General features: G+C 42.5%; 1 protein-coding gene across 1 annotated transcript in view; it reads right to left on the bottom strand.

Moving 5' to 3' along the window:
- The window catches only part of Eml6 (EMAP like 6), a 252,535-nt gene that overhangs the window by 123,318 nt on the left and 105,931 nt on the right, over positions 1-23,286 (bottom strand). Inside the window, exons 5-7 of the mRNA XM_087909226.1 lie at positions 22,170-22,238; positions 13,173-13,358; positions 11,096-11,231 (exon numbers count right to left, since the gene is read on the bottom strand). Coding sequence (XP_087765352.1) covers positions 11,096-11,231; positions 13,173-13,358; positions 22,170-22,238 — 391 coding nt within the window. The remainder of the gene's footprint in view (positions 1-11,095; positions 11,232-13,172; positions 13,359-22,169; positions 22,239-23,286) is intronic.

The raw sequence follows: 23,286 nt of genomic DNA on the forward strand, positions 1-23,286 counted from the left end.
TAACTGACAGTTACTGGACTCCCTCATTGTCCTGCCTGTCTTATGCAAAAGGACCACTAATCCAAGGTCAGCTGGTCTATCTATCCCTCCCCATGCAGCACCAGCCACCTTAGACGTGGTACAGATGCCTTGAGAAACTACACAACCATCACAGCAGCTTTCCCAGGCTTCGGAAGATGTCTTTGAAAAGTCTATCAGATCTGCAAGGCTGTGGCTGGTCCACACAAAAACCTCTCTGGCTATAGATAGTGCTGAAGAGGCAAGGCACTGCGATGATTGGTCCAGTACTCCAACTCTGCTCAGACTCTTGGCCAGAAAAGCAGGCTGCTCAGGCTCACTTAATGAATCTACATGGTGACACTCTCCTGTGCTTTCAACTCTGGTGTTAGAGCATTAGGATCAGCAAAGGTTCCCGCCGAGTGGTCTTTTCTTACTTTCAGTGTTTGGGCTGAACTGTGCCACAAGAAAGGAACAGCAAAGCCAGCAGAGAGGTGACGGAAGCCACGGAGAAGCCGCGGAAACAGTTGCTGAGGATTCAGCAGGCTGAGCTGCAGAAGGGTTAAGGGAAGACAAATGAACAGCTCAGGAGCTGCCAGGAGAAGATGACGGAGAGGGTGGGAGCAGAGAGACGGCAGGAGGGAGAAGACTGCAGGGACAGAAGTTGCCGTGGGCCATGCCGGAGGCGCAGATAGTTGCAATGGTAGTTCAGGTGTCAGTCAGCAGAAGGGAATCCTCTGACCGGCCAAGCTGCATAGGCAAGGCCATGGGGCTACAGACCCTCCCTGGGGTGTCTTTTGCTTCTGCTGTGCCTTTACATGTGCGGCTCTCTTTCCCTGGTGTCTACCATGGTGTGAGTGGGCGTGGGGAGATCTCCACTGCCTGTAATATAGTGTGTTTATCTCTTGGAAACAGCCCATTCTACTGGGCATTTTTACCTGTGGATTGTCAAGAAGACCCCTCCCTAAGCTGTAGTGTCTAATTTGATAATAATAATGATAGCTTATACAGAGTTTTGATGAATAAAAATAAATACAAGGATATGTTTCACAGCCAGGAGCTGTGAGTCTCACCTAAGGAGCTGCAAGGATTGCAGCTGAAGTTAATGACTAACAACTGAGTCCCAGTAGCCCAGCTAGTTTACATTCTTTTAACATTAATGTCGGGAGCTGTGTTCACAGGTCTCGGAGGGCATCACAGCTGAAGCAAAGCTTTGAAAATAACACAGTAAGACTGAGATGTTTTTGTTAAATAACTTTGATGTGGAAAACCCAAGAAGACAACCTAAAGTTTTAAAAAGGCACATAGTTGAATGCAGAACACTTTAAGGTCAGGGAACAAGAACAAAGTGGCCCAGTTATTACTGACTGACGTTCTCTCCTTGCTAGGTTTGGCTGATGACCAAAGGTGATGATCAATTCCTTATGCCCATTTCTGTCCTCAATTCTCTTGATGTAAAAAACTATTAATGAATGGATATGCACCCTAAACATTTAACATTTATATATAACATTTAAACATTTATATATAAAAATTTAGGTTTGTGATTTTTTTTAAGATTCCATATAAGACTACCTTTCAATGTAAGTAATAAAGTAATTGGCCCTTTCTTTGTAACTGCAAAATGCAGCTTACCAGTAAAAGACCTGACAAAAACACCTCGCTTGCATACATGGTTAATCTACAACAAGCTTCTTGGGTATGAATGCATGTGGGCTCTTGGGAGAGTTTGTTTTCACCTGTAATAGATAAAATATTCAATCACATGAGGGAGATGAAAACCATGTTTTCTCCTATAATCATTCACTTGAGAAATGGAATGCAACCGTTTTGACTCTTGTACTGCCTACAAGATTCTGTTGGGGAAAAAGCTGTAAAACAACATGAGATATGAGAGAGAAAGAGAGAGAGAGAGAGAGAGAGAGAGAGAGAGAGAGAGAGAGAGAGAGAGAGAAAATAAAGAATAGAAGGAATAAAGAAGGAAAACATCAAGAGAGTTTGTGAGTGCCCTTTTCCCTAACCCCCTTCAGACAGAAAAGTCTAACTTAGCTGATCCCATGAATTCCTGTCAAGACCCTGTGTTGCCAGATGCTAGCCCCCCCCCCTGGGCTGCTGAAGGCTAGCCCCCACCCTGTGCTGCTGGAGGCTAGCCCCCCTGTGCTGCTCGAGGCTAGACCCTCTGTGCTGCTGGAGGCTAGTCCCCCAGACAGAGGTTCAAAGGATATGAAAAGGCTTTAGGATCTGGAAAAGACAAAGTAAGGGCTCTGGTCCTGGGAGAGTTCAGGGAGCTGTCAGGTCTGTAGGGCCAAGGATCTCAGACCCCATGCCAAAGGCTGTAAGTGGCCATGACACTGTTCATGACTGAGGACCCACAGACACCCAGGGCCTGCACAGGGACCTGCCTACGGCCAGCACTGGCTGCTGCCAAACAGCACAAGGAACAAAAGCAACAGAAGACCAACAAAGAGAGCTTCTCCTGGCCCAGCTACAGTCTCTACCTAGGTAGAGTACCCTGCCAGCTGGAACAGACACCGCACTCATTTTCCTACCGGCATGCTAGGATCTTCCAGCCACGCCAAGGGGAAACTTGGCATGTTGACATGAAGGGACCTAGCTACGTTTTTTCCTTAAGCTGGGCTGGCACTTGGTTCCCCTGCAGGGCCCTACACTGTGGTTAGAATGTGATCTTCGCTCATCTGAACTATTTTCCAGGTCTCCAGTGCATGGTAGGCATTATTGTAAACCCTCTGAAAGAATCAGGCAACAAGAGATCCTCTGCCCAGTTGACAAGGGCCATGAGGTAAGCTGTGCTGTTTGTTACAAGGTGGACCACATTAGCACATCTGACGCGCCCCGGGGCTGGAAGCAGAAGGTGATTTCCAGTAAGGTCAATCACATCAGCCACTGGAGTAGAGGCTCTGGTTGAAGAAGGCCTTTGCAGATAGAGGGAACAGTCTGTGAGCAGGGGAAAAGGTGTGAGCCAGCCTGGCCAAAGCAGAGGAAGGAGCGGGGGCTGCAAGGCCACCAGAAAGATTTTGGGTATTTGAGAAAAGCGGAGAATCTTCGGAGGGTTTTAAGAAAGAAGGACTGTGACCTGTTTTGTATAAACACGAAACAGTTCTTAAAGCTGCGGGGCAGGGAACAGTCGGTGCGGGACATACGTGATAAAGCAACTGTCAAAATCCATGTGATCAATGACAGGGTGGACCGGAGGGGGGGGGAGAGCGATGACCACAGCGACAAGCCTCAGAAGGAATCCTGTGGCCCAGAGCCCGCAGCCTCAGCTCCATCTCTTCTCTATGACTTTCCTGACGCAGATCTCTTTAGATTCACAGTTTCTGGCTCATTAGACACAACAGCTATTTAATATCTAGCCCTTTGGCACACATGTCAGCAAATGCTTAGTAAATAATACATCTCGTGTGGGGAGAATAATTATTGTATTCCCTTTACACTCTATAACAATCAGGTCAAAATATTTGATCACAGTGAAGTAATTCACGTTGGTTGGCACACGTTAGGAATTATTTTTTACCTTTTCTTGTCAATCATAATAGACATTTTAAATTTCATTGCCTCACCCAGATCATCCATTTAGTTAAAAAGTTGGATGTAAGATGTGCTGTTACACTTGGTGTGAGATGATCTGGGCCCTGTCTGTGATCACTGCTGCTACCAACCCTGTGTTTCTGCCTCCTTGTCCATGAGGTGATAGAGTTTCTCTCAGTGACATCCAATCCCTGCCCCATCCTGAAAACTCCAGAATTTATAGTCCCTGAAACGTTGGCTCTGAAACTCACACCTCTGGAAGGTTTAGGATTTGGGGTTCATATGTCCAGTGGGATCTGAAGCAGCAATATCTTCAATAAAATAATTCACCCCCTTTTTTCTCATTTAAACTTTTGTTTTACATATCAACCTTCCCAACTGTCCTCCCACTCCGCACCCATTCCTCAGAGAGGGTGATGCCTCCCCTGGAAAGTCAACTAAATCTGTCCCATCACCTCACTGAGGCAGGACCAAGGTCCTCCCGCAGCCCCGTGCCTAGGCCGAGCATTGAGAGTGGACTCCACTAAGTCAGTTCATGCACCAGGGTTAGATCCTGGTTCCACTGCTAGTATTTCCACATACTGCCCAAAGCATAGCACTGTCGCCTGTCCTCAGGGTTCGGTTCTATGCAGGGCCCCCAGTTGTCAGTCCAGCATCGGTGAGCTCCCACTAGCCCAGATCAGCTGTTTCTGTGGGTTCCTCAAGCATGGTCTTGACCTCTTTGATCATATTATCACTCTTCCCTCTGCATCTGTTTCCATCTGTTTCTGGATGAGGGTTCTGGCTTTCTCTGGGCTGTGGACTAGCAAAGGCTGGTTGTCCTTTGCTTTATGTTTGATATCCACTTATGAGTGAGTACATACTATATTTGTCTTTCTGGGTCTGGTTACCTCACTTAGGATGGTTTTTTTCTAGTTCCGTCCATTTGCCTGCAAATTTCAAGATATCATTTTTTTTTTTACCACTAAGTAGTACCCCAGTGTTTAAATGGACCACATTTTTTTTATCCATTCTTCGGTTGAGGGGCAACTACATTGTTTTCAGGTTCTGACTATTATGAATAATGCTGTTATGAACACAGTTGAGCAAATGCCCTTATGATGTGAGCATGCATCCTTTGGGTATATGCCCAAGAGTGGTATTGCTGGGTCTTGAAGTAGATTGATTTCAAATTATGTGGTAAATCACCATAGTAATTCCCACAGCAGTTGTATAAATTTGTATTACCATCAGCAGTGGAGGAGTGTTTCCCTTACTCCACAACCTCTCCAGCATAAGTTGTCATCAGTGTTTTTGATCTTGGCCATTCTTACAGGTGTAAGATGGTACCTTAAAGTTGTTTTGATTGCATTTCTCTGATGGCTAAGAATGTTGAGCATTTCCTTAAGTGTCTTTTGGCCATTTGAGATTCTTCTGTTGAGAATTCTGTTTAGATATGTATTCTATTTTTAATTGGATTTTAATTCTTGAGTTCTTTATGTATTTTGGAGATCAGCCCTCTGTCTGATATGGGGTTGGTGAAGATCTTTTCCCATTCTGTAAGCTGACATTTTGTCTTGTTGATCATGTCCTTTGCTTTACAGAAGCTTCTCAATTTCAGGAGTTCCCATTTATTCATTGTTGCTTTTAGTGTCTGTGCTATTGGTGTTAGATTTAGGAAGTAGTTTCCTGTGCCAATGTGGTCAAGGGTACTTCCCACTTTCTCTTTTATAAGGTTCAGTGTGATTGGCTTTATGTTGAGGTCTTTGATCCATTTGGACTTGAATTTTGTGCATGGAAATAGATATGGATCTCTTTGCATTCTTCTACATGTTGATATACAGTTATGCCAGCACCATTTGTTGAATATGCTTCCTTTTTTCCATCTTATGTTTTTATCTTCTTTCTCAAAAATCAGGTCTTCATAAATGTGTGGGTTAATATCAGGGTCTTCCATTTGATTCCATTGGTCCACCTGTCTGTTTTTATGCCAATATCAAGCTGTTTTCATTACTGTAGCTCTATAATAGAAATTGAAGTAAGGGATTGTGATGCCTCCAGATGTTCCTTTATTATACAGGGTTGTTTTAGTTAGCCTGGGTTTTTTGTTTTTCATAAAGTTTAGTATTGTTCTTTTAAGGTCTGTGAAGAATTGTGCTGGGATTTTGATGGGTATTTCACTGAATCTATATATTGTTTTTGCTAAGATTGCCATTTTTACTATGTTAATTCTACTTATCCATGAGCATGGGAGATCTTTCCATTTTCTGATATCCTCTTCATTTCATTCTGCAAAGACTTAAAGGTCTTGTCATGCAGGTCTTTCACTTGTTTGATTAAAGTTACCCCAAGATATTCTATGTTGTTTGTGATTATTGTGAAGGGTGATGTTTCTCTGATAGCTTTCTCAGCCCCTTTATCATCTGTATATAGGAGGGCTACTGATTTTTTTTAGTTAATTTTGTATCTTGCCACAATACTGAAGGTGTTTATCAGCTGTGGGAGCTCCCTGGTAGAATTTTTGGTGTCACTTATATATACTACCATATCATCAGCAAATAGCGAAAGTTTGACTTCTTTCTTTCCAATTTGAATCCCCTTGATCTCCTTTTGTTGTCTTATTGTTCTAGCTAGAACTTCAAATACTATATTGAATAGATATGGAGAGAATGGACAGCCTTGTCTTGTTCCTGATTTTAGTTTCTCTCCATTTAGTTTGATGTTGGCTCTTGGCTTGCTGTATTGCCTTTATTATGTGTAGGAATGTTCCTTGTATCCCTGATTTCTCCAAGACCTTTATTATGAAGCGGTGTTGAATTTTGTTGAAGGCTTTTTCAGCATCTAATGAGATAATCATAAGTTTTTTCCAGTTTATTTACATGGTGGATTGTAGTGACAAATTTTTGTATGTTGAATCATTCTTGCATCTCTGGGATAAAGCTGACTTGATCATGTGGATGATTTTTCTGATGTGTTCTTGGATTCATTTTGTAAGTATTTTATTGAATATTTTTGCATGAATGTCTATGAGCTAGAATGGTCTGTAATTTTCTTTCTTAGTTGGTCTTTGTGTGGTTTGGGTATCAGGGTAACTATACCCTCATAAAAAGCATTTGGCAGTGTTCCTTCTGCTTCTAGTATATGGAGCAATTTGAGGGGGTATCAGTATTAGCTCTTCTTTGAAATTCTGGAAAAAGTCTGTGCTGAAATCATCTGGCCCTGTGTTTGTTTTTGTTTTTGGAGGTTTTTGATGACTGTTTCTATTTTCTTATGGGTTATAGGTCTATTTAATTTGTTTATCTGTTCTTGATTTAATTTTGCTATGTGGTACTTATCCAGAAAATTTTTCATTTCCTTTAAATTTTCCAATTTTGTGGTGTACAGTTTTTTGAAGTACGACCTGATGATTCTCTGGATTTCCTCCGTGTCTGTTATTATGTCCCCCTTTTCATTTCTGATTTTGTTAATTTGGATATTCTCTCTCTGCCTTTTGGTCAGTTTGGATAAAGGTGTGTCAATCTTGTTGATATTCTCAAAGAGCCAACTCTTTGTCTCATTGATTCTTTATATTTTTTCTTTGCTTCTTTTTTATTGATTTAAGCTCTCAATTTGATTATTTCCTGCCATCTATTCCTACCGGGTGAGTTTGCTTCTTTTTATTCTAGAGCTTTCAGGTGTTCTGTTAATTTGTTAGTATGGGATTTCTGCAAGCCTTTATTTAGTAGTTATTTAGTGCTATGAACTTTCCTCTTATCATTGTTTTCATTGTGTCTCATAAGTTTGAGTATGTTGTATGGTCATTTTCATTGAATTTTAGGAAATCTCTATTTTTTTCTTTATTTCTTCCTTGACCCAACAGTGATTCGGTTGAGCATTGTTCAATTTCCATGTGTTTGTGGGTTTTCTGAAATTAGTGTTGTTGTTGAATTCTAACTTTAAGTCATGGTGATTCGATAAGACATGGGGTTGTTCCAAGTTGTTTTTTTTTGTATCTGTTGAGGTTTGCTTTTTACTGAGTATGTGGTCAGTTTTTGAGAATGTTTCATGAGGTGCTGAAAAGAAGGTATATTCTTTTGTGTTTGGGTGGAATGTTCTATAGATGTCTGTTAAGTCCATTTGACTCAGAACACAGTTCCATTTTTTTTTCTCTGTTAACTTTCTGTCTGGCAGACCTGTCCAGCGTTAATAGTGAGGTGTTGAAGTCCCCCACTATTAGTGAGTGTGACTGAATGTGTGATTTAAACTTTAGTAACATTTTTTTTTTACAAATATGGCCGCCCTTGTACTTAGGGCGTAGATGTTCAGAATTGATACTTCTTGATGGATTTTTCCTGTGATGAATATGAACTGTCCTTCTTCATCTCTTCTGATTGATTTTAGTTTGAAGCCTATTTTGTTAGATATTAGAATAGCTACACCTGCTTGTTTCTTAGGTCCATTTGATTGGTAAATCTTTTCCCAAGCCTTTACTCTGAGACAATGTCTGTCTCAGAGGTTGAGGTGTGTTTCTTGTATGCAGAATGATGGATTTATATTAAGGGATATTAGTGACCAGTGATTGCTACTTCCTGTTGTTTTTGTTTATGCTCTTGGTGGTGGCATTGTGTGTGCATTTCCCTTTTTTGGGATTTGTTGCTGTGAGGATCTGTCCAGGATCTTCTGGATTTCATTGTTTCCATTGAAAAGTTGGGTATAAATTTGATAGATCTGCCTCCTTTATGTGTTATTTGACCTTTTTTCACTTGCAGCTCTTAATATTCTTTCTTTATTCTGTATGTTTACTGTTTTGATTATTATATGGCGAGGACTTTTTTTTTTTTGACCTAGTCCTTTTGGTGTTCTGTAAGCTTCTTGTATTTTCATTGGCATGTCTTTCTTTAGGTTGGGAAAATTTTCTTCTATGATTTTGTTGAATACATTTTCTATGCCTTCAGGTGCAGGCAGATCGGAGTCTCCGGTGATCCCTCCTCCAAGCGCAGGCAGGGGCTGGAGTTCCGGTGGTCGCTGCAGTGGTGGGGTATCACGCACAGAAGATGGCAGCGGACACCGGCTGGTGTGACACAGGTGCTCTCCTCCAGAGGAACTTCTTATGATAGTCTCTGGAAGCCACTGTGGTCACTGCTCCCAGCGGCCGCCCACCTCTGACACTTCTGGCAGGGTCACTCACCAACCTCTGATGAGGTCACTTGCTAGCCTCTGAACTCCCAGTGGTCTCCCGCCCACCTCTGACGCTCCCGGCAGTTCATAGCTCCTCCCTCCACCTCCCAAGCGATGTTTGACATCACCATGACAACACCATGACGAGCTGGAGAGAACATTTCTGTGTGTGGTTATCTACATTTTAAAGACAGTAAACCGTTTGTGCCAGTTCATATCAGGTTTTGCTACCAAACTAGTCATAGAAGTAATCTTTCCGTTCTAATCTGTTTGGCTTTCGAAGTTACAAATGAAAGATCTTGTCTGAATTCAGTTGCAGATTTGTATGATCATGCACATGTATATGTAGAACTCTTGCTAAAGAAAAGGTACTGATCACCTAGTCAGCAAAAAAAAAAAAATCTGTTCATCACAAAAAGCACAGGAATTATTGATGTAACTAAAGGACTACAGGTCACTTGACTGTGGATGGTGTCCCTCAGGCTGAGAGGTACGTCTTCTTTCACTAACCTGTGGGGAGGACAGAACCCTAGGAATCTGTCTGAGTCTTGATGATTCTCGCTGATGTGTGTGTGTCACCCTCTGGAAGGCTGATCCAGACTCAATTTAAAGTAGAAGTCAAAGGTTTGAGCTCAAGCCCAACGGCATGCGTGTAGGAGGACTGATTAGCAGTTTACCTCTGTAACACAGCTGTATAACTTCCCTAACTGTAGTCTTTACTTAGTTCATTGCAAAACTCTTTCTTCTTGTCTGACAACTGAGTCAATGCAAGAGGCAAGCGTAAGAGAATTTTGCGCTGAAACATTTGGAAATGTGGGATTCATTTCACAGGCCTGGACATCTGCAGGAGGGGCGAGAGAAATCCTCACGGCTTGCAAACTGAGTGGGACCTTGGGATAAGGGTTTACAAACGTTAATAAGTGGCAGTCCCTTTACTTTAAGTTTTTAAATGATATTTGTTTAGTTGGTTGTACATGCACACACATGTGCAATGCATACATGTACATGTGCCACAGCGTACACGTGAACGTCAGAGGATAGCTTACAGGACACAGTTTTTCTTCCTCTCATGTGAGGTTCAGGGACTGAACTTAGGACTAGCACCTAGTGTCTTTGCGTTATCTCACTGCCCCTAGTTATATTTTCAAAATTGAGAAACAAAGTCGCAAGTATGATGTCAAGGAATTGGAACATGACCATGAAAATGCTTTTGTTGAATGTTTAGAAAGTCATTTTAGTAAAACGAATAAAAACCAAAAAAATCCCCACAAAACATAGTTTGCATAGAAATAAAGCCAACAGTCACTGTTACCCAATAGCAAAAGGGTGGGGGGAAATTCACTCATATCAAAAGTCCTTGGGAAGGTAAATCCACAATGTAGTTTTGCATCCACACCAAGAGCAAGAAAGTCCTGATGTTGCTTTGCCTGAGTCTGCTCCTCTCAGATGCCCTTCATTTCCATTTTTGAGGCCAGGGATAGGCAGAGCAGAAAGTTAAGAATACTCCCAGTCTCTTTGCTCCACCCCTACTTTCTGTCTGGCTTTCCCACCTATACTGCTTGCCTGGCCAATCAGCATTTTATTAAAATATGATTGACAGAATACAGATAATTCTCCCACACCAGGTGGAACCAGTACAAAGAGCTGCTCTACAGGTCTGGAGAGATGGCTCAGAGGTTAAGAGCACTGACTGCTTTTCCAGAGGTCCTGAGTTCTATTCCCAGCAACCACATGGTGGCTCACAACCATCTGTAGCGAGATCTGGTGCCCTCTTCTAGCCTGCAGGTGTACATGCAGGTAAAACACTGTATACATAATTAATAAATAAATAAACAAATCTTTGAAAAAAAGGATCTTCTGTACCTCTGTTTCCTTCTGTCTGTCTGCTCCTTCCCCACCTTCACTCCATCCTTGCTCAGCCCCATATTCTATGCCTTAGTTAGGGTTTCTATTGCCGTGAAGAGCTTCCATGACCACGACAACTCTTAAAAAGGAAAACATCTAATTGTAGTGGCTTACAATTCAGTGGTTTAGTCCATTATCATCATGGCAGGGTGTGTGGCAGCATGTAGGTAGATGTGGTGCTGGAAAAGGAGCTGAGAGTTCTTTCATCTTGACTTATAGGTAACAGGAAGACACCGGGTGTGACTTGAGCATAGGAGACCTCAAGGCCTGCCTCCACAGTTGACACATTTGCTTCAACAAAGCCACACCTCCTAACGGTCCCATTCCCTTTGGGGGCCATTTTCTTTAAACCAGCACACTCTGCAGATGCTCACAGGGCACAGTCTAATGCAATTTGGTTGAAGGGTTTTGCTCTTGGAAAATGAACTTACTTCTATATATCTGATTTTTCTGGATAAAGTTGATCAAAACCACATTCTACTGTAATAAATACTAATGCATATGTTACCTTTATATCCTTGTTCTGTCTCCCTGAGATCAATTTTGGTTATTGGTTTGAAATCAGTGTCCCATAATCGTATACAGCCGTCTCGCCCACCAGTAGCAAAGCCTTCTTCACAAGCATACATGCTAAAGATTCCAGCCTGTCAATTAGAAGAGGTAACATTCAATCCTGCAGTCTCTACAGATGCCACCGATGCTGAATCACAATGATTAAGAAAACAGAGTGAAACAAAAGCAGATGCTGTGTTTCCTGTTGACCTCTGACAGCAGATCAACACACCTCATCTCAGCTAGATCACTAAAATTACAGCCACCACCAGGATGCAAAGTAATTCCATTAACACAGCTAATTTGATAAGAGTGTCATCCCCACTGCCCAAAATGCCACTTATGAATACCTTGGTTGAAGCGGATACAGAATTAAATTCTCGCGTATGACAAACGAGCCTTCTAAAACAAAGACATGACAAAGGTGCCTCACTTCAGTTCTAAAGTAACGTAATAGAGACACAGATTGAGGGCACGAATACCACGCCTTTGACAAGTGTAGAGGTGCCTGAGATGCCACCTCGACCACTCAGGAAGGGGTTACTCCTGACAAACTGGAAAGTACAAATAGCATTGTTCAGCATGTTGTATACTATGCGGTGACTCCCTTTCCATGTCTAAAACACTTGGAATCTTTAAGTTTGAAAACTGTTTTACTTGGTTTATTCAAAGATGTTACTATTGCATTATGTCAACAAAATATCCAATGTAAAGAGAAATGTGGGAAATGCTTCAGCCAATAGTCTTTTAGATTCCAGCCCATGTTGGGCATGATATGACATACTATAAGCACAAATGAAAAGTGCATGTGGCCTTTTTTGCTGGATTCAGTTCCCAGCTTCCAGTGCACACAGAGAACCATGGATGGCTACCCTTACTGTTGAGTTTTGCCCCCAAATAAATAAATGTTTGTTATACTCCATTCCAGGCTACTGTGGACTTCTTTAATACACCTACAAAGGAACTGATTACTGAAGCAGCTTATTTAATGAATGAAAACAAATTCTGACCTCCTAATTGTTTTAAGAGTAGTTTGGCAATGAAGTCAAGAAAAAAATGGAAAGAAGCCTTGAAAGTATCCAAACTATTCCACTGAGCTGTCTGAAGTTTTCTTTATGCTAAGAGTAATGAGGTCTAGGGAAGAAGATTAAATAGAGGATTAAATTGCCTCGTGTGTAAGGCCCTGGGTTCAATTCCCAGCACTAAAACATAAAGTACTGGGGAATCAATTTGAAGATATTAAGATAAAGCACCTTTATCCTACTTCTATTGTACTTTTGTGTGCTCGGAACTGCACCCTGGTCTTCTGAGAGAGCAGAAAGTGCTCGAAACCATGGAGCCATCTCTCTGGTCCTTATACTTAATTGTCTTAAACAAAAATACAGAACTTGACATTGCATGCGACACTCAAAGAGTACACAGTGAAAACTGCTCGGGGCCCTTTCCTCTGACTTCCCTGGTCTCCATTTTCATTGTGCCATCTGTAGACACCATCTTCCTCTGTGTCCAAAGGCGGCAGAGTCTGCCCTTGTTTCACAGAGCATGGCGAGAAAGGTCATTCGTGGCACCTGCTTTTCTGAGCAATACAACACCAACAGAGTCGATGCTCCGGCACATCGGCAGATCGAGGACACTCTCCTCACCACCTAGCGCAAAACCAACACCCATTCACATCCCATTTAGTCTAGCTACCGCCATAAAGTGGAGGCAACGGTGAGAATCAGCCTGCACCCAGGGAAGCAGGCTGTGATGTTAACAATATCCTAGGCTGTAATTTAAGAAGGGATGACAGGCTCTAGTCCTGTATCAAACTACTACTGAAGAATAGGGCTAATCAGTCAATCAATAGTTAAGGTGAAAACTGATTTAGTAAGTTTTTCTTTCAGGTAGCAAAAGCAACTTGAGAAATCTTCATGAGTGCTTACAACTGCTTGGTGACGTCTTCTGACTGTAAAGCAGAGGGCAGAAACAGGAGAAGGGTGGCCCTAACGTGTTCAACACTCCACCTCGAAGAACCATCCGGCAATACTCACACTGTGTGCCCCTTGAATGGTTCGGACCAGGGTGAGCCCTTTCCAGACGTAGATGTCCCCGTTTAAAGCACCAGAGTATGTGATGTCGTCTTTGGCACAGGCAAGGCAAAGGATAGTCTGAAGGTCTCCTGTTTTGCCAAATATCCCTCTTTTTGCAGTCAGGGCATTTCCACACAGTGTCCAAAACTATGAAGTGATAAAACATACATCCCAAAATAGAGAACAATATTCATCATTGATATTGTCAGGAATTTCTCAAGATATACTTTATCTGAACGAAGCATACATAAATTGTGTCTTGGCGATAGTGGGCCACCACAAAACATTTCTGCATACCTCTAGAAGCATGAGAAAAACCAATCATGAAATTTTTAAAGTTTAAAAGCTCCGAAATTTCCAAAGTTTAATGTTTAATGACATTATAGAAGATGACGTCAACATTCACAGAATGGAATTGGGGGAGTCAAACTTTGTTTACTCTTTTACCAAATGAGTATAGATTTATTGTAGAAAGGTTCAGAAATATAGATAACTGGAGGAAGGAAGCCAAGTGTGGCAGCATGTGCCTGTAATCTCCCACTTGGGAGGCAGAGGTAGGAGGACCAGTGCACACTGGAGACTAGCCCATCTTACATGGCAACTTCCAGGCTAGCCAGAGTTATATAACAAGAGCCTGAACAAAACATGTAGTATATATGTGTGTGTATGTGTGTGCATGTGTGCACGTGTGTGCACATTAGCACATTAGCACATTACATAAAGTAAAACTGAGATTAGGAATAACTTCACAATACTATAACAATATATCATCTAGCCTTTTGCTTGTTTGTTTGTTTGTTTTGAGACAGGGTTTCTCTGTGTAGCCTGTTGTCCTGGAACTCATGCTGTAGACCAGGCTGACTTGGACCTCACAGAGATCTGATTGCCTCTGCTTCCTGAGCGCTGGGATTCAAGGTGTGTATAACCACTGCCCAACGTTCATCTAGCCATTTTAATATGTATATGTCTATTTTAAATATTGCTTCCTAGACTGGTTGGTGAATTTGGTTAATAATGGCGAATCAATCCCCACACCAGTTATGTTTTAAGGGGTTATTTATTTTGGGGGGTAAAACTTACATACACCATAAACTGTCAGGAAGGGAGCCTAGTTGCTGGAGCCGGAGCCGGGAGCAGGAACCGGAACCAAGCGCCGGAACCAAGAGGCCCGAGCCGAGCCTTGTGAATCTTTTTAAAAGAGAAATATACCATGCCCCAGTGGACTGGTATTTCAGTGGCTATTGGCTGACGGAGCGGAAGGCGCTCCCGCAGCACCAGGGGCTCGTGCTTCAGCGACTATTGGGTGAAGCAGCGGAAGGTACTCACGCAGCAGGTTAAAGCACGGTGCTAATAAGAATAATTGCTTTCTAAGCAAAGTGTTACAAATTTTTACTGTAGAATTGTTCACAAATATTTCTAAATACAAATGGTATTTTCATAAAGTCAAATATCACCCAGGCTTCTCCATTTTACTTGCACAGGTCTTGTGGAAGATGGCAAGCATGACGCTTGAACGATTTGTAGATAACAGCAGGGAAACGCCCACGGTTAGACAGAAACCCAGCACTTTTCCTTGATGCAGTTTCTGATGTATGAACTGGCCTAACTGTGGTGCCATTACACAGCCCTCACGGTCTCCAAATGCTTTCCACATTTGCTATTTAATCTCACAAATCACGTGAGCATAGGTTAAGACAGATTCTGTTTCCATATGGGAGGGAGGGAAAGCAGGCAGAAGTAGTTTGCTGTAGACGCGGATTTCTGTAAGGTTTCTCCACCAGGAACCACGGAAACGTTGGCTGCTGCTTTGAGAGCTCCACCCTGAGAAAGGGGGGCATGTGAAACACAAGCATATTCAGATTCTGCTCAAGAGGCAGGGCCAATGTGAAGCTACAGGAATCAAGTTACAAACACGGGAGGAACAAGAATAGCATTCATGGTGGGCAAGAAATTGCATCTCCCTCAGGAGAGCAAGATTAGCTGACTGGAAGGGCCAGGAACGTACGAAAGGAAAAGCATCTGCTCTAAGATGTTGTGCCTGCAGGGGAGGAGACGGTGGTCCTCCAGAGTGCAGCAGCAGCGAGGGACTGGCCTGTATAGTTCTGGGCTGATTGCACTGGCATGGTGGTGGTGAGAAGGAACTCGGCAAGACACACCATGCAAAGATGAGAGCATGTGTCCAACTATTTGCAATGCTCAGATGAGCAAAATGTGACATTTCTTTGAACAGTAATTTTACAAAAAGGTATTGAAATAAGTACAAAAGGAAAGAAAAAATTTGGGGAAAAAACTAATTAGGTGCAAGATTTGAGGGACACTAACAACTTAAATGTGTACGTGGGCACAGGTGCTCATCGCAGGCCAAAGAAGCTGGATCCGTGGTGACAACAGGCAGACAGTCCCTTCTCATTGTGCTTTCTCGTGTGTGAAGATGGAATGGAGAGAAACTCTTTTGTCTTCTGACGTAAGACATGGATCTCTGGCATGAGTTAAATATTTCTACATGACAACCACCAAAGATATAGATCATTATCCTGAGACTGGCTGAACAAAGGCTGTTCTGACAAAATCACCCAATCAGAGGGTTTTAACACCTACATAAAACATTTCAAGCTATCAAATGACTCTCTTAAAGGCATATATAAATGCCAGGAAAAGTAAGAGATATTTCTGAAAAAAAAAAGAGAATACTTAATATATTTTCTTTTCTTGAGAACTATTTCATCTAGCAAACAGCAGTACTTTGGACTAACCATGTACCACTAAATGACAAGACATTGTTTATTCTCCAGTTTCCACTGGCAGATTGTAATACAAACCTTGTTAGCACAGGCGGGTACTCTGGAGTTTATCTGGCCCTAGATAGTCTCCCAGGTCCTTTCGTCCTATGATGGGAGACCTCAGAAGGCTTAACATTACCCACCATCTGTAGGCTTATTAGCTGTGTAGCCAACGAAGCAGACACTGCCCAACTGCTTTGTTTATGAGCATTCATTTCTGATGACCATATTTTCTAACATGATAAACCATGAAACTTACAAAACCAGGCATGATTTTTATGCTGGTTACAGAAATTTTGCACCAGAGGCTTTCTTGACATGCAGCCTTTTACTCTCAACTTTTTAAAAATTTTAATTAATTAACTAATTAATTAAATTTTCCCCAGTCTGTTCACAGTTTCCCCTCCCTCCCTTCTCTATCCCCAACTATCCCTCTTCCCTGCCCTTCTATTCTTCTTCCTTTCTCTCCAGAAAAGGGCCAGCCCACCATATGAGTCCACCAGTCACGGCATAGCAAGTTGCAGTAAGACTAGGCACCTCCTCTCCTACTAAGGTTGAACTGGACAACCTAGTAGGAGGAAAGGGTTCCAAAAGCATTTAACAGAGTCAGAGACAGCCCCTGCCCCCACTGTTAGGCGTCCTACAAGACCAAGCTACACAACTGTAAGATATATGAGCAGAGGGCCTAGTCCCATCCAAGTTCTCTGGTTGGCGGTTCAGTCTCTGTGAACCCTGATGAGACCAGGTTAGTTGATTTTATGGGTTTTCTTTTTTTAAAAAAAACAAACTTTATTTTATGTGCATTGGTATAATGATGTCAGATTCTCTTGAACTGGAGCTACAGACAGCTGCGAGCTGCCATGTGGGTGCTGGGAATTGAACCCGGGTCCTCTGGAGGAGCCGCCAACCCGGGTCCTCTGGGGGAGCCGCCAGTTCTCAGTTCACTGAGCCATCTCACCAGCCCCCGATTCTGTGGGTTTTCTTGTGGTGTCCTTGGCCCCTCTGACTTAAATAACCCATCCTCCTCTTCTACGGGATTCTACAAGGTCTGCCTAATGCAACTGTTTCCATCGATTCCTAGGTGAAGCCTCTCTGAAGACAACTGGACAAGAACTCAGGAAAACAACCATCAAAACCCAAATAATCTTAGGGTTGGAGGGAGGGCCCAAAAGTTAAGAGCGCTGGTTCCTCTTCCAGAGGTCCTGAGTTCAATTTCCTGCAACCACATGGAGGCTCACAACCATCTAGTGCTCTCTTCTGACGGTCAGGGATACATGCAGACAGAACACTGTATGCATAATAAATACATCTTAAAAATCAAAAACAAATAATCCAATTAAAAAATGGGGTACAGAATTCTCAACAGAGGAATCTCAAATGGCCAAGCTACACTTAAAAGAAATGTTCAACATCCTTATCCATCACGGAAATGCAAATCGAAATGACCGTGAGATTCCATCTTACACTTGTCAGAAAGGCTAAGATCAAAAACATAAGTGAGGATGTGGAGCAAGGGGAATGTTTCTCTATCGCTGGTGGGAATGCAAACTTGTACAGCCACTTTGGAAATCAATAAGGTGGTTCCTCAGGAAACTGGGAATCAACCTACCTCAAGATCCACTTATACCCCTCCTGGGTATATACCCAAAGGATGCTATATCCAGTATAAGGACACTTGCTCAGCCGTGTTCATAGCAGTTTTATGAGTAATAGCCAGGAACTGGAAACAACCCAGGTGTCCCTCAAGTGAAGAATGGATGAAGAAAATGTGGTACATTTACACAATCAAGTATCACTCATATATTTAAAAATGACATGATGAAATTTGCTGGCAAATGGATGGAACTAGGAAGGATCATCCTGAGTGAGGTGACCCAGACCCAGAAAGACAAATACGGTATGTACTCTCTTATAAGTAGCTTTTAGGCATAAAGTAAAGAATAACCATTCTACAATCCAAAAGACCCAAAGAAACTAGGCAACCAGGAGGGCTCAAGGTGGGGGAGGTGGACACATGAATCTCACTGTGAAGGGGAAATAACATAGGCATCACAGGGGGGTGGGGGTGAATTCTGGATGGGGGCATGGGAACAGGAAGGATCAGATAGGGGAGGATGGAGGGAGGGAGTACTGGGAGAGACAATTGGAATTAGGGGCATCTCTGGGATGAGCTAGAAACCTAGTGTGATGGAGACTCCCAGGAGTCTATGAGTTCTAAGACTTCTGGCAATGAGGAATACAGAGCCTGAACCCAGGCAAGGCTTCCAGTGGTGGGACTAGGAGGACATCAACCCACATAACCTTTGACCTACAATTTGCCTTGCCTACAAGAGGTGCTGGGTTAAAGGTAGTGCAGAAATTATGGGAGTTGGCCAACCAATGACTGATGTACCTTGAAACTCACACCATGAGAGGCATCCCAGTCCTGACACTGTCTGGAGGGCCAGGACCCAGAGGCTGGATTGCCCAGAGACCTAGAGTAGAACCAAACATGACTGGTAAAAAAGTTAATGAAATAATTCCTGATGATATCTTGTTAAACTCACATATTGTTGCCTGCTCTTCTAACTGGAACCATTCTCCATTAACTCAGGCAGAAGAGCTGACTCAGAAGGCAAGAGCGTGTCGCTCTCGGCAAAGGCATGAGTTTGGTTCCTAGCATCTGCACACACCAGCGGGTCACAATCACCTGGAACTCCAGTTCCGGGGATCCAGTGCCTCTGCAGGCACCCAAAGACACACAAATACAAATAATTAAATACAACAAATTAAATAGTTAAAACGAATAAAATCTTTAAAAAACTTATTTGATTTGTTGTAGATTTATGTCTAAGCAGAACTAATAAGGGGATGGTTGCAGATATGCGCAGGTTCTTCCGTTTTGGTACAGGTGTGCATTTGTCTTAGGGAAAGCATCCACGCCCACTGGACTAGTGTGCAGGGTAAGGAGCCCTTAGTGTTTCCAACACAGTTCCAGGACTCTATGTGTCTCTTCGTGGCACTGGTTAAAAGTTAAACCAGCATGAAAGAAAACAGAGATAATTCTGGGGAACACTTTCATTAGGCAGCTCATCTAGTTAGAATCCAGTAAATGTAGTCTTGGGAGAAAAGTTAGGCTGTAAGATTGACCATGGAAGAGGCAACTTTCAGTAGGGATCTGTGAATCTTACGTCTGCCAGCATTTTGACTATTTTAGAAAATGGAGAAGGAAGGGAACGTTATTGTGGCCTTACTGGTTCCATACAGTATTCAGTGTAACTTTGAAGAAATCTGGAAGTACATAGTTTGGGGACAAGAGGGATGGAGTCAGCCTTGAGGAGATTATGCTCCCCCAACTAGAACATGTACATATACAAAAAGGGGGGAAAGTAAGCAATACCTGCTATCTCAGAATAACTTACAGATACAAAATAAAAGGGAAACATTTGAAATCATCCACTAACTCTACCCAGAGACAACAATTCAACATTTGGTGATGGTATTTCCTAAAGAAAAATGTATTTAAGGAATGCAGGGGTAAAGGTGGGAGAGCCAGTAACCTTTTCAGAGTTGGTGACAGGCTGGTGACTGGCATGATACAGGCGTGAGCAAGGAGGCAGAAAGCTGCTGGGTCCAAGAACGCCAGCACGGCTCCAGGCTGCTGCATGCCTCATTCCAGGAATGGGTTAAACCGGAGATGCCACGAAGAGAGGCTCACAAGCTCTAAGGAGGTCTTTTTAATAATATCTGTCTGTGGGGCAGGGACGTAGGCAGCTCTTTCAAGTTAAGGGCTGGGGCGGGAGGTGCATTCCAAACTCAGAAAGACAAAGTCCATATTTTCTCTCATATGTGCAACCTAGATTTAAAATTTTATTTGTGTATATGTGTACTGATGGGCCATGAAACTAGAAAGGGGGCCATAAGAGGAGGAAAAGGTTAGGGAGGGCAGGTAAAAAGGAGTAATAGGTCACACGTGACCTGAAAACACGAAAGGGAGTTTGGGGAGGAAGAGAACCAGTAGAGCTGGCAGGAGGCATGGGTGGGGAAGGCTTTGTGGACGGAAAGACTTAGAGCAAAGCATACTGACATATGGGAATGCCATAGTGAAATCCATACCTCTGTAGGAGCCAGAAGGAGACTAAACTTCCCCATGGAAAATATATTGGATATTAACCAGTGCTGGTAAATAACTATCTAAACCATGACTCACATTATTATGCACAGCATTGTAACAATGAAGCATGATTTATTTAAACCACCGGGGGTAACTGGGCAGTCTCAGGTTTTCTTCACCCTGGCTTTGCCATTGGAAAGTTACTCAGCAGTGAGTCGGTTCTTGGTTCACATTCTTGACAATTCACATGGGAGAAACTCCAAGTTATGAAACTACTGGACCGGGGGATCAACAACTTTAGAGCTACCAATAAATATTGCCAGACTTCTGGTCAGAAAGACTAAACTTATGTCTCCACAGTCAGGCTTAAGAAGGGCCCCTCACTGAATCTGGGTCAACAACAGATACAATGTAACCATGGTTTTAACATACTCAATTATTTTTAAGTTTGTATTCTCTAAGAGTTAACATTTTCATGCACCTATTGGCTAACACTATTCCTATTTTTGTTGGTTATATAGTCTATTTGTCAGAAGTCTTTATATTTTACGAATATACTAATATCTACTATGCTTGTCCTTTATACTTGCTAGTGTGTGGGTTTCCCCAGGAGAAAGGAAATACAGAATATATTTAACTATTTATAAATCTCTGTCTGCCAATGTTATCATTATAGTCTCTTTCTTCACTTGCACATAGAAGAGAACCTTTGCACAGAGAACAGCTACACATTTACCTAAGTATTTCTTGTAGTGAGACGAGTCCCCTAAGCCCTATAAGGCAATACTATTTTATAGAGGTGACCACTTAGGTGTTCTGTACACCGAGGCTGTGTGCCACACTGCAGCAATCCAAAGACATCTTTCCAACCACCAAACAGTGTTTTGTTGATACCTTGAAATTTTGTAGTAAGGACAAAGATGGAATCTATCCAGATAGGTAGCTGTTCTTTTGGTCTGGTTTGTTCTGCCCTCTGGTGGGCTCTGCACAAATTGTAACTCTATAAAATCGGAACTAGAAGGTATTTGTGTCTGTGTGGAGAGGAGACTGCAGCTGCCCCAGCCCATTAGCATTCCCACATAACCTCTCAGAAGCTCCTCCTTGCCAAACCACGCTTGCTCGAGCCGTTCTCTGGGCTGTCTATGCCTTCCTGACTTGGAAGCAGTCATTTCTTTTACAATACCCAGGGAACACTACGCTCCTCTAGTTACTGTATAGTTATCTTAAATATTTTACACTTTAGTTTGGTTGGAATTTACTCCGTGTATAGTATGAGGTAATATGAAACTCTTCATTCAACTATTTTTAGTACCCAGTGGTTAGAGACACTACTATATTCAAAATTGCCATACAATTGCTTATTTCACTGCTTTAATTTTTTAAAGTACAGCATTTTAATTATAGCTCCTAATATGCTTTATTAAATAGTGCCTATTATTCCTCATGATTCGTTTTTAATAGTTTTTTAATTAGTTCATTTAATCCTAGTTATTAGTGATTAGCTATTTTTGTTGTCTTATTTGTCCATTTGGACAGTTAGTGTGCTTCAGAATAACGAAACAGTGACAGTCAAGTGAAGCACCCAGCAGGCGGCTGGACAGGAAGCTTGACTCACTACTAACCTGAAGTTGCAGAATACTTCTAAGATGCCATGTTTTAAAGCACCTGGATGGCTGGACGTGTTGGCTCATGCCTTTAATCTTAGCACTCAGGAAGCAGAGGCAGGCCGGATCTCTGAGTTCAAAGAGTGAGGTCTGAGGTCTACAGAGTGAGTTCCAGGACAGCCAGGAGGACACAGAAAAAAAAAAAAAAAAACAAAAAAACGCTGCCGAGAGGTGGGGGGAGGGCTCATCAGCCAAGAACACTGCCTGCTCTTCCAGCGTTCTCAGGTTCAATTCCCAGCACTCACATGGCAGCTCACAACTGTCTCTTCCAGGGGATCTAAGATCCTCACACAGATTTATAAACAGGCAAAACACCAATGCACATGAAATACAAAAAAAAAAAAATTTACCTTAATCAACACCTAAAATTTTTTTCATGCAAGATAGCAAACTTAAAGACACAAATAAAAGGCTACGGTACCTTTATATGTTTTACCCCACAGCTGACCACTCTATTCGGCTGATATGGATCCCAGGAAATATCAAAAATCTGTCGAGAAATAGAACGTTCTTCAGAGAGCAGTGCAATCACCAAGACCCTAATCTGTGTTTCTGTGCCTGTGCAGGAGCAGACAGAGGTCCTGGCTCTGAGAACCAGAGCTGGTGCTCTACCCTCATGGCTCCCCACCTTCAGCCCGAACAGACGAGCTGTCAACCTTAGTCACTGAGTGCAACTGTGTCACAGATTAGATTTTTCCATTTGTGAAAATAACTTTTGACAATTACGGTAATCTTTTAAATCAAATTTTCTGGAACTCTTCACAATGCTGACAAAACACTTTGGAGATAGCTTTTCAATAGAAATGCGAAGAATTACAAACGGTACATCTTACTTAGGCAAGTGCTTGCAGTTATTGGCATTTAAACACAGATTCCAGGATGTTCGGACGCAGGCAGCCTATGGGTCCCATTCCATAAGGTGCCAATAGAAAAGAGGAGGAAGCGAGTGCATTGTACAATATTCTCCAGTAATTAATAAAAACATTATGTGTGTGTGGGGGGGGATACCACTCACATAAAGAATCTGCTCCTAACTATCAAATATGGCAGAGCAAAGGGGCAGTCACTAAGATCAGACGGGCACACCATGTGGCAGTCGGTCGTGCTGGAAGAGAAAGCTAGACAAATGAAACCGAACAGCGCTTAACTGAGCAGGGAATAATTTTGCCAAGCGGGCAGTCCTCAGGAGCAGCGGCTCTCTGCTGGGCACACAGGCAGGACGCACAGGCCAGCACGAATCTGAGGTTTAAACGCTGCTTAGTGCTGGAACTTGACGTGTGCCTTGTTTAGGAACGGATCTCTACCTGTGATTGGCTATTGCTTACAAAAGGATGCTCGAAAATTAAGCTTTTGGTCTTTCAGTTTTGTAAGACCACAGGGAAATTAGTGTCTGATCAGTTATAGGTTCTACCTCCTCACCCCTTACCTTGCCATCTGCACCTACATGGAATTACCATTTCTGATCACGCTGAATTTACTGTGATATGCAGACTGTAGCTAACACTCAGCATTAAGAAATCACAAATATAATACAAACT

Source organism: Myodes glareolus, chromosome 8 (genome assembly GCF_982192425.1).
Source record: "Myodes glareolus chromosome 8, mMyoGla1.1, whole genome shotgun sequence".
Taxonomy (NCBI): domain Eukaryota; kingdom Metazoa; phylum Chordata; class Mammalia; order Rodentia; family Cricetidae; genus Myodes; species Myodes glareolus.